Raw genomic sequence first — 15,858 nt, 5'->3', positions numbered from 1 at the left:
TTTTTTTTTTTTTTTTTTTTTTTTTTTTTTTTTTTTTTTTTTTTTTTTTTTTTTTTTTTTTTTTTTTTTTTTTTTAAAAATCAAACCCATTTAAAAAAAAAAAAGAGAGGAAAAAAAAAAAAAAAAAAAAAAAAAAAAGGATGCTATAAATATGAATATATTGCAGAAGGATAAAAAAAAGGAAAAACATAGTAGAGAACATTACGTAGGAAAAGAGAGAAGAAAGAATAATTTTTTGTTTTATAATAATAGAAATAAAGAATATGAGACGAAAATTTTAAAGAATAGTACTAGGAAATATAAGAATCCTAAATTTATAAATACAACAAATTTGAATTATCACAAATATTATTATACATATTCTATAAATAATATGAGTGAAAAAAATAAGAATTGTAGGATGAAGAAAAATGATAAGGAAAAAGAGAATATAATATTAAATAAGAAAAGAGATATGCTTGAAAAATATAAGTTGAGTGTGAAAAAAAATAACAAAAATAAAAAATATAACATAAAAGACGGAAACATGAAAGAAATGTATTTAACATATGATGCTTCACATTCAGATATATCTGATGGTGTATCATTATATAATGAAAGTAATGATAATAAATTTTTTAAATTGAATATGGACACATCTATGGATAAAAATGATTTAATAATTGACGATGTAACAAAAAATGTTTTATTAAATAATATATCAGATGATGATGATAATAATAATAATAATAACATTAGTGATAATAATAATAACAATAATAATAATAATAATAATCATAATCATAATAATCATAATAATAATAATCATAATCAGAATGGTTTATATTTATCAAATTATGAAAATGAAAAGGATATAATGGAATATACTACAAGTGCGCAATATTATGATGAAACAAACAATATAAATAATAAAAATACAAACATTATTAACAATGTTGATAATACCAACAACCTTAACAACAAAAATAATAAAAATAAATATGACAATACTAGTAGTAATAACTTAGATTACTGCACAAATAAAAGTGATGTAATTATTGAAGATCCAGACATGAGTTGTGAAATGGAGACAATGGTTGAGAAAGATAATATATTAACAAATGATGCAGATGAAAATTATATAGAATTGAATAAAAATTTTAATAAAAACATTGCGTCCAATATTAATGATATAAATAATGTAAGTACAAAAAATCGAGTTGAATATTTAACTTATATACAATCAACTAGTATTGAAAAAGAGAATATGAATAATGATACATTGCATGGAGATAATAAAGAAATGTTATATGTACCAAAAAATAATATAAATGTTAATAACTTGATGAATAACTATCATAATACATATATGGATCATGCAAAAAATAATTATTTGAATTTGATAGAAAATAATACAATGAGTGAACATCAATTATTGTATGATGACGATTTTGTAAATGCAGACAAAATGGAAGGAAATTACACAAAGGAAATAAACAGCACAAATAATATAATGTGTGATAATAATAATAATAATAATAGTAATAGTGAATGCTCATCATTATTAAATGATAATAAGGATACTTTTTTTCATTCCAGTTATAAAATGAATAATATAACAGATGAAGTACAAGATAAGAGTATTTATAATAATAGTAATGGTATGTATGAAAGTGGATTACGGAATAATCTATCAAATGATATAAACCTTAATTATACAATTAATAGTAATTCTTCAAATGATGAAAATATATGTGATGTAAATAATAAATTATATAACTCAAATTATTTAACATCAAATGTGAATCGTTTGAATTATATGGAAAATAATTTATGTGATAATAAAATGTATGAACTAACTGATTATTATAATAATAATTTTGTAATTAATGAGAAAAATAAAAATAACATGAATTTGTATAACCATTCTTCAATGAATGTAAATAATTTAAATATCACTGAGGATTTTAAAAGCGATGAAGATCATAATGGTAATATGAAAATATATCACACCATAGATGATAATAATAATAATAATATTAATATTAATAGTAATGTTAGTGATGGTAATAATTGTCATGTGGGCCATAATATTCACAATATAAATAATGCTCATAATAATAATAATTGGTGTAGTAATAGTATAGCTAGTGATGAACCAAAAAGTAATAAAATCAATCAAATGATAACAAAAAATAATATTGACAAAGTAAAAATTATTTCAACCAATAACAGCTGTACAAATTATAATAATGATGTTAATACAGTTTGTCCAAATAGTAATAGTAATAATGATAAGAAGATGCCTTTTAAAAGTGATGATTATGATACTGAAATGGAAGAAATGCAAGTAAAAAAGAGAGAATTTAAAAATATGATTTTAAATAATAAATCTGAATTTACTACTATAAATGAAAACGATGAATTATATAAAACAGTTTTATATTTTGAAAAAAAAAATAAGAAAATTCTAAAAATGAGAAGATCATTAAAAAGAAAAAGAAAATCCCCTAAAAATGAAAATTTGGAAGATGATTCATGTCTTATGCAGGATGATAATGATATAAATGAAGATCAGAAGTATGAAAACAATTCTAATGATATATTAAACGATCAGGTTGGGAATTACTCAAATGATATTAACGATAAAAATATGATACATTTGAAAGTGGAGCAACAAGATGATACTGATAATAATAGTAATAGTAATAATAATAATAATAATTTGGGTGTTCATAAAAAATATACTGATAATGAAAAGAATGCATTATTATTATTATTAAACCAGAAAGATAATAGTAATGATAACAATTTGGTGAATAATTCTAATATTGAAAATAATTCAATGTTAATAATTCCAAAGAAAAAAAATATCTCATCAAATGTTAAGGGTGTGAAAAGAAATACAAAAACAAAGAATCAACAAAATGATACAAATGATATGTGTGTTAATAATGATGAAATGTGTGGTGATAATGGAAAAACGCAGAAAGGTGTAAACCGAAAGGTTGGTCCAGGAAGGAAAAAAAATGTAAATTTTAAGATGGAAGAAAATGCTGATACTAATGTTATTTATGAAAAAATAAATATAAATAATGATAATTGTAATAATAATAATAATAATAATAATGATAATAATAATAATGATAATAATAATAATGATAATTGTAGTAATAATACCATGAATGGGAGAAAAAAATTTAAAAAGTTAAAAAGTGTACAAGCTTTAAACAATAAATGTAATAATGACGTAGATTTATCATTTATAAATAAAATAAATAATAACAATCAAATAGATTATACTGTAACAGATTATAGTAGTGGGAACAGTGCGACATTAATTGATAAACAAAATTGTGAAACGGATTATTTAGAAAATGGTCAATATAATCATACTTCTAATATATCATTAAATGGATTAACATATAATGGAGTTATGGTAAAATGTGAATTATCTGATGGTAAAATGAATAATAATAATAATAATAGTATAAGTACTTTTAATTGTAATGTAAAAGAGGAGCCTGTTGAAACTATTCCCTGTGTATATGAAAACAAAAATAATAACAATAATAATATTAATAGCAACAATACTAATAGTTGTAACAATAATATTAATAGTAACCATAATAATAATAGTAACCATTTTACTTTTATGTCGAACCATGATAATGAACATAATGGATCAGGGGAAAAAAACAATAATCAAACAACCGATAATAACGGAGAATCAAATAACATTAAGGGAAAAGAGAAAGGTGGTAGAAGAAACTTAAGAGGTCGAAAAGGAAAAAATAAAAAAGATGATGACTATTTTTATGAAGAAGAGATACATGATGAAAATGTAACAAAGAAGAGAAATAAAATTAAAAATAAAAATACTACAAAAAGTAATAAAAAAAATGATGATAATAATATTAATTCGCATGTGGAAATAATGAATACACAAAATTTTCAAGACAATAATGCTAGCAATATAACTCCTAATGATAATATAAATAAATTAAATACAAATTATAAATTTTCGAATAATATACAAGTGAAAAATGAAAATATAAATAATAACATATTATATAATGATATATCAACAATATGTAATAATAATAATAATAATATAAATGTAATAAATGGTAATTCAGAAAATTCTATTAGCAATGAAAATCTTGATAATCATAATACAAATAAAAATATATCAAATGATAAAGATAATTTATCAAATATTAAATGTGATTTATCATTAAATACCAAAACTGAACAAAATGATGAAGAAAAACCAAAAAGGAAAACAAAGAAAAATTCGACGAAGGCTAATAGTAGTAAAGTTCCTAAGAGTAAAACTGAAAATACTGGGGAAAAAAAAGTTAGAATAAAAATTTGTTTAGAAGATTTTTTTAATAAAAATAAGGAGATATATAATGCGATTGATATTTTTTCAAGTATTAATGATATTAATTTGCCATCAATAGAAGATGAAAATTCAATTAATTTATTATTGGGAAATTCGAAGGAAAATGAAACAAAAAGTAATAATATACAAAATTTAAATGAAGTAAAAAATGATGTACAAAATAGAAACGAAACTGTTATTGAAACTTTGTCTGATAATACAAAAATTATGAAGAAAAATAATACGATATGTTCTAATTGTCTTTATGCTTATAAAATTCAAATATGTAAGAGGGTTGAAATGTTTAATTTTTTTGAAGCAAAAAATGATGGATTAAGTGCAGAAGCTGTAAAAGAAGGTATAAGTAATAGTAATAATAATATTAATAATATAGATAATATGAATAATAATGAAACGAGTTATAATAAATGTAACAATATATTGGAACATGATAATATGCAAGGACAATTTTATCAGAATAATAATTATTTTAATATAAATTTTTGTGAAAATATTAGAAATAATAAATATATTGATATACAATTATATAAAGATTTAGTAAAAGAAAATAAATCCGTAGAAAATTATTTTAAATTAACGTTTTATTGTTTATGTGGTTATTTACAATATATTAAAGATGATTCTGATTGGAAACAAATTATAAATTGTTATTATGATGAAAAAGATGAATTAAAACCAAAGGCACCTCATATATTTTGTATAAAATGTAAAGAAGTATTAGTTACGAATAGATTTCTTGATAAAGATAAAACAAAAATTATTATGATTTGTGAATGTGGTAGTCGAAATTATGATCGAATTAATTCTTATTGGATAAGAAGAGGAAATATTAAACAACGAAAAGCACCACAAATATTATGTGAAGAATGTAATTCAAAGATGTGGGTACATACATGGTTAGATGATATAGGATCTAAAGTGAAATTATTATGTAAATGTGGTTTTAAAAACTTTTTAAAAAAAAATAATAATTGGGTCAGAAGTCCAAGGTGGAAAAAACCGGTACCATTAATAATCTGTAATTCTTGCCAACAGAAAATGTATATGAGTCAATGGCTAAATAATGATGGAACAAAAGTAAAAATGAAATGTGAATGTGGATGGAAAACTTTAATTAAAGAAGGAAATACATGGGTTAGAAGTGAATGGTCAAAAAAATTATTATGTTTAAGATTAGTAAAAAACCCAGAATTGTTACAAAAAAAATATAATATTCATTCAAGAAGGAAAGGTAAATTAAATTCAAATGAATTATATGAGGACGATGATGATGATGAAGAAAGGGATGGAGAGCAAGAAGAAGGTCAAGATCAAGATATACAACAAATTGAAACAAATGATATTTATAAGGATAATATGATTCAAAATATACAACAACAGAATAATGAGTCTTATTCATTTATTAATAGTTCCATAAATAATGAAAAATTTATTGACGAATTAAATAATAATAATAATAATATTAATAGTGATAATTATATTAATCAGTCATTAATATCAAATAACCATGCAGATAATGTAGTAAAATCAGTTAAAAGGACTACTAATAAAACAAGAAAGAATAGTAAATCCTTAAAAAATAAAGAAGAAAATGAAAAAGGGGAAGATATGAAAAATAATAATATATCTTCAATAGATATGAAGGAACAAATAACAGAGCCCATCTTGACTAACGTTGATGAGAAATTAAATAAAAGGAAGAAAAGAACGACTAAAATGAAAAATATAGAAATTAATACGAATAATATGAATAATTTACATATAAATTGTGAAAATAATCAGTATAATGATGCAGACTCCAATAAAGCATATTTAATGCCTAATAATGTGACGCAATCAAATGAATTAATTTTGAACCAATATAATATGATGAATAATTTGAAAGAAAATAATAAGATAATAGAAAAGAATGTCCCTGAAATTGTTCAAATTAGAAAAGATAAAAGGAGAAAACAAACTAAGAAGGTAGAGAAGGTAATAAATGATAATAATAATAATAATAATAATAGTAATAATAATAGTAATAATAATAGTAATAATAGTAATAATAATAGTAATAATAATAGTAATAATAATAGTAATAATAATAGTAATAATAGTAATAATGTTATGGTTGGGGTTAAAACGAATGATGATGAAAATGTACCATGCAGTAATACCAACTCCATTAATAAGAAAGGCAGAAAAGTTACGTTTAACAAAAAGAATGAGAAAAAGAAAAAGAATGAAAAATTAAACGAAGAAGTTAAAAATTCAGAAAATTGTGGAACTTTAATAACTGATATTAATATAACAGATAGTCAATTATATAAATCAGGTAAAACAGAAGAGAAAATTTTGTTAAATGGAAATGGTATATTATTATTAGATAATATAAATAATAACGTTAATGAAAGTCCTGAAAAAGTAACAAATATATCAATCAATATGAATCCTTCATATGATTTTTATAACAATGAAGACGGTACTACGGTAATACCTGAACAGAATGAAACTAATAATGAAAATTATAATAAAATATATTATCAAAATTCATATTATATTGTTTCAAATTATTATGATTGTTATGGAAAGAATTATTATAATCATGGAGATATTTCCACTTATAATGAAAATGATATTATTAATAATACTGATAATATAGAATGTACAGTAATTACTACTACTACAAATAATAATAATACAATTATTGGTGATAACATTAAAAATATTGATAACAATAGTGAAAATATTATTAACAATAGTGATAATATTAATAATGATAATAATAATGTCGAGGGTGGAACGAATGCAAACCTTTATGAAAACTATATACCAAATAATAATTTCGAAATAATTAATAACAATTATGTTATGTCTTATGATATGAATATTACAGATGAATATTTAGATGAAAATAAAAAATTTTCCGATAAACATGAAATATTGATACCTTTAGAAGGTTATGATAAAAAGAAATATATAATTGAGAATATTAAGAAATTTAATTATAATATTAGTGAAGTGGAATTGAATTCAATATTGGAAAATTTAGATGACAATGAATTAATTGATACATTTATTGCGAATGTAATAGAAAAAGATGAAATAGAAAAAAGTAAGTTGGATGATAATGATGCGACTGCAAATTATTCAAATGAATTGTATCCAAATAAAATATATGTAGATAGTATGTATACGTATGATAATTATCCAGGTGATATATATGGAAATGAAATATATTCTAATGAGGTGTATAAAAATGTTGTATATGAGAATGAATATTATCATAATATCCTTGAGAAAAATGGAATTAGTAATTTGGATATCGATATTAATATGGACATGAACATTGATATGGATATGGATATGGATATTGATATTAATATGGATATGAATAGTGTAAATATGAATAATGTAAATATGAATAATATAAATATGAATAATGTAAATATGAATAATGTTGATATAAATAATGTTGATATAAATAATGTTGATATAAATAATGTTGAAAATATTAGTAATAATATGAATATTCAAATTAGTGTTAATAATGTGGATAATAAAAATGCTGATATTAATTTAAATCATATGGAAAAAAACATAATCGAAAAGGATATAAATAATAATATTAGTAGTAGTGAACATATGAATAAAAATTATGATATGATGGAAAATATGAATGCTGTTGAAAATATTTCATTAAATAAAACATTAAGAGATAATAATTTTATGAATTCAAATATACATAATTTTAATATAAAAAATAATACAAATAATAGTAATCCTTTTAATATTTCAAAGGATATAAATATTTTGGAAAAACATAATTTAGAAATGAATAATAATATTATGAAAGAAAGTGGTAATATAAAAAATATGACAAATAATGTAATATTGAATTGTAATAAAAATATAATTGATAAAAATATTATTAGTAATACATTTGATAAGGTAACAAATGAAAACATTCCAACGATGCAAAAGAATTATTATGAAAATGAAAAAAATAATATGATAAATAATACTATTAGTAATGTAAAGAATAATATTAATGATGATAGTAAAAATAAGAACATGCAAAATTATGGACCCCAGATTGATAACAGTTCCTCTTTAATTAATTCTGCCTATTTTTCAAACCAGCATGAAAATGTTATTACTCATATATACGTAGATAAATCAGTTATGCAAAAGGATAACTTTAACAACATGGGGAATAATAAATTTGGTACCATAAACAAAATGAATAATATAATACACGACAAACAAGTATATAATAATAATAATAATAATAATAATAGTAATGATAATATTAAAAAGAGTATTGATAATAATAGCACTAATAATATTGTTGTTGATGAATATGATGAGAAAAATTATAAAGATTTATCATTCGTTACAAACAGTAATGAACATCATGATAGTTCAGGTATTCCAAATAATTTTTGTAATAATTTTAGTATGTATGCAAATATGATGAATATACAAAATGTTAATGATGGTACATTAAAAGGTCATATATCTAGTACTTATAAAACCAACTTAGATCATATTGATCCTAACAAAAATGAAATGAATGTATATAACCAAGAAAATGAATATGAGGTAATTAATGAATATGATGAAATGAATGAATATAATGAAATGAATGATTATAACGAATTAAATGAATTACATGAAATTTTTGTTCGTTATAGTTTCAATTCTGATAGTGAAGAAAAACCATGTTTACATGAACGTACATGTAAAATTAATGAATTTATTACTGTATGTACAATATGTCATGATTATATAAATGAAAATATAGAATGTAAACTTGTTTCATGTAATAATATCGAAAGTGAAGAAAATTTAGGTCATAAGTTAAATGAGGAAGATGAAGAACTATTAGTACATAATAATAATATAAATAATTATGAACAAATATTAGTTGAAAAGGGAAAAATAGAAAATATTCATTTTGATGAAAATATTTATGATGCTATTCCAATCGAAAATCTTAAAAACATTCGTGATGATAGTAATCCAAAAAATAATAATATTGTTAATAATAACAACATAAATAATAATACTGATAACAATGATAATAATAATAATAATAATAATAATGGTGGCCTTGGTTGTTTGGGCGCAAATAATATTTCTGTTTTAGAAGGAAATGAAGGAGATATGAATTATATATATAATTCATATGAGGAATTTTATATTAACAATAATACTATGGATGATATGAAAAATAATAATAACTATATGAATAATAATATCTTTTTTCAAGAACATAATAATTATTCAACAACTGCTGATAATTTTGTTTCTAACCAAACTCCTCTTATGAAACATCAGAAGTTTTATTATCCTGACAATAATAATAATAATAATAATTATATTAGTGATTCTGTAAATTATGTAAATGGACAATCTTTCTTAAACAATGATGAATTATTTAAAAATGATTCTTTATATAGTGATAATAATTCTCCTTTAATTAGTAACAATAATAATAACAATAGTAGTGATAATAGTAATAATAATAGTAATAGCAGTAATAACAGTATTAGTAGTAATGCTAATCCAACGAATAATGACTGTAATGATAACTATCAGGAAGATTATGATAACTTTATTAAATCAGAATGTAATAATAATTCCTGTTATAATATGGTACAAATTTGATGGCATAAAAATGATAAATTATTGAAACACAAATCTGATACATTGAAACATCTTTGAATCATCACACATATATATATATATATATATATGTATGTATGTATGTATTTATTTATTTATCTATTTAATCAATTTGTTTGTCAAATTATAATTTTATAATTAAAAAAAAAAAAAAAAAAAAAAATATTTTTCTTATTTATATCTAGTAATAATATTTATATATATATTATATGCATATTTTTTTACATTTATCTTTCTTATTTTATTTATTTATATATATTTTTTTTTTTTTTTTAAATCATTTTGTATGTATAAAACTCCCTTTAAATATATATGTATAATAAAATATGTTAATTATAAATTATATGTTAATATGAAAATATTATCTTTTTAAATATTTATAAAAGATAAATTCGATAAACAATATTTGAATGATCTTCTATTTGTATATATATATATTGAATATCCTTTATAGAAAGTTAAAATAAAATAATAGTATACATTTTTTATATTTAAAAAATTATAGTAACATATTTTTTGTCCTTCTACAATTAAAGCACAATCAAATATTATTCTTGAAATTTTAAAGGCTTCTATTTTTCTTTTATTTTTGTAAAGAATTGAATTATAATTTTTTTATAAAATAGGAATTAAAAAATAGTATATTTAAACATATATTTTATTATATTGTTATTTTATTTTATATGTTTATCATCTTTAATCAAGTGCACTGAAAATTTTTTTTTAATCTTTAGATTTGTCTTTTATTTATATTATTATGTATATATATATATATATATATATATATTTTTTTTTTTTCTCTTATGAGAAGTTACTTCTCATGACGTTATGTATATTTAATATTGTACCTTTTTGTTTTTAGATAAATTCTATGGGGTTTAAATTGTTTTATGTTTAAAATTCGATATAATGAAATGCCCATATTAATATATGATTATATATTTTTTATATTATTTATAAAATTTTGAATGATTACAATATATTCCAACTTTATTAGTTTTTTTTTATTTTTTTAAAAATTTCTGCAACTATGTAATTTAATATTACAATAACAGTATAATATTATATATATATATGTACACACATTAACACATTTATTATAATATATATTTTTTTTTGAATATATTTCATAATTTGTATATTTTTTATATTAATAATAGTTATATGAATGGAAATTGCAATATGTATAAACAAGAAAAAAAAATAATATATAATATAATAAGAAATAAATAAAATATAATCACATAAAAGGAGCATTAAAAAAAAATTTGCGGCAAAAAAAAAAAAAAAAAAAAAAAAAGTACATATATATATAAATACATAAATATATATATATATTATTGAGGCATTATATTAATTATTTTATCTGGTAAATCCTCATTTCGTTTGCATTATAATCATTTGATATAGTATTTATAAGAGAAGAAAAACATACCAATAACATTATCATATTTATATGCACATATATTTGATCAGACTTTATAATATATATGTAAAGGTGTCTTTATACAATGGAAGATGAGGAGAATAATATAAAAGGGTGTTCTAATATGAATGGTTCAAATGACAAGGTGGAAAATAATGAAAGACAAAATGAAGGAGAAAAGAACAATATGAATGAATTAAAAGGAGAGAACAATGTTATAAATGAAGAAAAAATGAAAGAGATAAGTGATAAATATATTAAATATTTAGAATGTATAAAAAACAACTGGTCGTCATCTCAGGCATCAAAACTTTTAAATAAAAATTTAATAAAGTATATATCACAAAGATTTTTATATATGTCTAGTTCATTAAAAGTAAGAGTGTTAACAAGTTTTTTTTATATACCTGATAAATTAAGAAAAGAAAGTGAACCATATTTATTATTAATTTCTTCAAGTGCAGAAATTGATGGTAATGGATGGGTAAAGAAATTTAGCAGAATTTTAAAGCCGTATATTAAAACAGGTGTTATCGATATAAAAGAAATTGATAGTCAAACAATGCATCGTATATTAAATTATATCGATCAAGAAAACGAGAAAAAAAAAAAACATAAAAAGTCTTATTTTCATAATAAAAAAGAATTAGAATATATACATATGTGTGATCCAATAAATGAATTAAAAAATTTAGAAAATAAAAATATAATACATTTGGATGAATATAAAATGTTTACTCCTTCCAAAAACTTCGATGGGCTCTTTTCATCGGTAAATAAAATTATACATAAATATAAATATATGTACATATATATATGTATATATTTTCACCTCTGTGCCATTTTTTTTTCATTATATTTTTCAACGTAATTTAATTTTTAATGTAGATATATATATGATAGATTTAAAAATACATGAAACATATTTTATCATTATTATTATTATATATATATATATATATATATATATATATATATTTTGTTTTTATTTTTTTCAGATAATTAAAAAGGGAATAAATGAATTTAAAAGCTGAATAGGAAAGTTATTATAAATAAAATATTGTTGTTGTTAGTTATACATATATGTATACATAAATATATATGTATATATATATATATATATATAATCATAAATCCAATTTATTTATTTTTTTAAACATATATATATTTTTAAAAAAAATTCTTCTTTTTAATTTTGGATTATATATTTGTATATCTTATTTGTTTCTAATATATGAAATATATTTTATACAATTATATTTTTTTTTTAAATATATATTTATTTTTTTTGTTAATATAAAATATATTATATATATATTATATATATATAATGTATATGTATAATATGTATATAATTTATTGTATATAAAATATATTTTATGTATTCTTTTTAACATATTTTATAAAAAAAATGATCATTTTTTTAAAACCTTTAATGAATATAATATGTTTCTTTTTTTTAATATTAAAAAATATAAATTTTTAAAATATTCAAAATAAATTTTTTAAAAAATAAGGAACAAATTTTAAGTATATTAAATTATATGCTTAATACGCACACGGGGAAAAAAAAAAAAAAAAATTATATATATATATATATATATATATATTATATTTAATACATAATAAAGCCTTATATTTATACTTATAAAGTTTTATATATATTTTTTCTTTTTTTATCAAGTTCCCCTTTTTTTTTTTTTTTTTTTTTTTTTTTTTTTCACTTTTCCGAAAATAAATATATGTATATTATAAATATATAAACTTAATTTAAACCGATTGAATATTAAATAAATATTATTGTGAAAACAGATACTTTTAATTATGCCGTTTTTAATAAAATAAGTTATTTGTTTTTTTTTTTTTTTTCTTCTTATAATATTTCTTTTATTTGTTTAATTTTATAAAAATGTTAAAAAAGTTTTTTGTTTTTATAACCTTCCTTGTTTTCATCATAAATTATATCCATTGTGATATAATAATAGTAGAGTAAGAATAATTAGAAAGAAAAATGTATATAGTTTTTTTTTTGGTTTTGTTTTGTTCTTTTGTATATATTTTAATATATTTATGTATGTTTTGAATAATGTAAAAGTATTTTTATAATAATAATATATAAATATATATATAAGTATTTTATATGTTGATCTATGAAAGGTTTAATAAGATGTATATATGTATATGTTTATATGTATATATGTATATGTTTATATGTATATATGTATATGTTTATATGTATATATGTATATGTTTATATGTTTTTATGTATATATTTATATGTTTATATGTATATATGTATATGTTTATATGTTTATATTTTTTTGTATATTTATATATTTGCTTTTCATATTTTAATTTCTCCCCTTTTTATAATAGTTCCAATAAAGATATCCAAGGATTTGATCCAAATTCAGTTTTAAACTTGTCTGAGGTAATTACAATTAAAAATATATATTTGTCCATATATAATGATATGAACATATAAAATATATTATGTGTATATATGTATATGCTTTTATATTTTAATAATATTTGTGATACTATATATTTATTATTTTATTATTTTTTTTCTTCAGAATGTATTTAACATATTTTTAGATACCAAAGTAAAGAAGAACGATTAAACGGAAATACCATATGACTTTTTTTTTTTTTTTTTTTTTTTTTAAATATATTCCAAATTTTATTTTTATTTATAGACGAACAACAGTGATATTAAAACAGTCTATTCAAGTATTTTTAGTGTAATTTATAAAATATGGAAAAATAATAAATATGTACAAAATGTATAAGTTTATAATTTTTATTTTATTTTATTTTATTTTGTTATGGATTTGCAGAATTCCAAGGTGACAATAGATGGAACCTGTTCATCTATGAAAGAATTAATTAAAGGAAGAAGCCTAAAGTATTTAGGTATAATATATATATATATATATATGTGTATATATGTATATATTTATTTTAATTAATAAGGATGGTGTAGTAAAATTATTTAACACATTTTATTCATATGATTAAATTAAATTTTTTTTTTTTTTTTTTTACCATTTAGATGAATTGGGTACTGAGGAATATATAAATTCAGATGATGTAAGTTTATCAAAAATAAAATATAATAAAATGGATATAAAAATAAAAATATTTTTATGTTTGTTGAAAGAAGAATAATATATATATATATGATGAAGAAATTTTTATAAGAGTTACATAGAATATTAAGAAACATTACTAATATTGTATATATATATTCAATATCATATTAGAAATAAATTGTTTATATAATGATAAGAAAAAAAGAATACTTTCCCAAAATGTTACCAACTATTTATTATATATATATTATTTATTTTTATTTTTTTTTTTAGGTCTTTAATTTTTCCATTTTTGTATATACTGTTAATGGACAACCAGGTTAAAAGAAAAATTATAAATAATTGCAGATATGTTAAATAAGATATTGTTATATATAATACATATTTTATTATATATATATATATATATATATATATGTATTTTTTTATAGATATTATACAACAAGTTTATAAGAAACATCCAAATTATATTAGCTATATAATAACGTGCAAGGAAAGTGAACTTTTTGACAATATTGACGACGCCAAAGATAATAAAAATGTTTTCCATACCAATCCAGTAAGTTAAATATATAAATTTATAAATTATATGAATTCATATATATATATATATATATATACATTTATATTTATATTTATATCTTTTTAGAATATTTTATCCCAGTTAATGATTGTCTTTTTAATATTTTTTTTCCTCTTTATTGGATTTTACTTTTTAATAAATATAAGCACACCAAAAATATATGAGGAAAAACAATTAATAATAAATAAAGAACATTAAAATGTAAAAGTATAATATATAATATATATATTTTGTGATAATATTTATATCACATAGTATTTCATAACAAAAGGATCTTTTTTAAAATTTCTAGACCTATTTTATTGTTAATATTTATATTTTGAATTAATTGTTATCAAGTCTTTTTTTTTTTTTTTTCTCATTTTAAAAAGGTTTTTATTTGTAATAAAATAAAATGATTGATGTAATCGTAAAAATATATATATATATATTAATATATTAATATAAATATGTTTATGAATTTATATATTTTTACATTAACTATGTTTATATATATATATTTATCTATTTAATTTTTTTCATTTCTTTCTTTTTTTTTTTTTTTTTTTTTTTTTTTTTTTTTAATTTTTTAAAAAATAATTTTAAATTTTTTTTAAAATAATAAAAAAAAAAAAAATTTATTTAATTTTCAAAATTAAAAAAAAATTTTTAAAAAAATAAAAGATTATTTAAATTAAATAAAATTTATAAAAAA

The 15,858-nt window shown here is 18.9% G+C and overlaps 3 protein-coding genes across 3 annotated transcripts; all 3 read left to right on the top strand.

The window, feature by feature from the left end:
- Positions 1-151: 151 nt before the first annotated feature.
- Positions 152-10,042, top strand: PGSY75_0713900 (hypothetical protein; the record flags this gene model as incomplete). The annotated part of the gene is made up of 1 exon (XM_018784983.1): positions 152-10,042. One exon carries the CDS (start codon positions 152-154, stop codon positions 10,040-10,042), a length of 9,891 nt encoding a protein of 3,296 aa, XP_018642484.1.
- A 1,529-nt stretch (positions 10,043-11,571) lies between these two features.
- On the top strand, positions 11,572-12,520 carry PGSY75_0713800 (hypothetical protein; the record flags this gene model as incomplete). The annotated part of the gene is made up of 2 exons (XM_018784982.1): positions 11,572-12,258; positions 12,485-12,520. 2 exons carry the CDS (start codon positions 11,572-11,574, stop codon positions 12,518-12,520), a joined length of 723 nt encoding a protein of 240 aa, XP_018642483.1.
- An 875-nt stretch (positions 12,521-13,395) lies between these two features.
- Positions 13,396-15,362, top strand: PGSY75_0713700 (hypothetical protein; the record flags this gene model as incomplete). Its single annotated transcript, XM_018784981.1, has 9 exons — positions 13,396-13,475; positions 13,863-13,917; positions 14,063-14,092; positions 14,186-14,230; positions 14,327-14,402; positions 14,542-14,579; positions 14,855-14,900; positions 15,013-15,140; positions 15,231-15,362. 9 exons carry the CDS (start codon positions 13,396-13,398, stop codon positions 15,360-15,362), a joined length of 630 nt encoding a protein of 209 aa, XP_018642482.1.
- Positions 15,363-15,858: the final 496 nt, after the last annotated feature.

The sequence above is a fragment of the Plasmodium gaboni genome, chromosome 7, assembly GCF_001602025.1.
Source record: "Plasmodium gaboni strain SY75 chromosome 7, whole genome shotgun sequence".
Taxonomy (NCBI): Eukaryota; Apicomplexa; class Aconoidasida; order Haemosporida; family Plasmodiidae; genus Plasmodium; species Plasmodium gaboni.
Note: the sequence above shows the minus strand (reverse complement) of the source record. Positions and strands in the feature narration are given on the sequence as shown.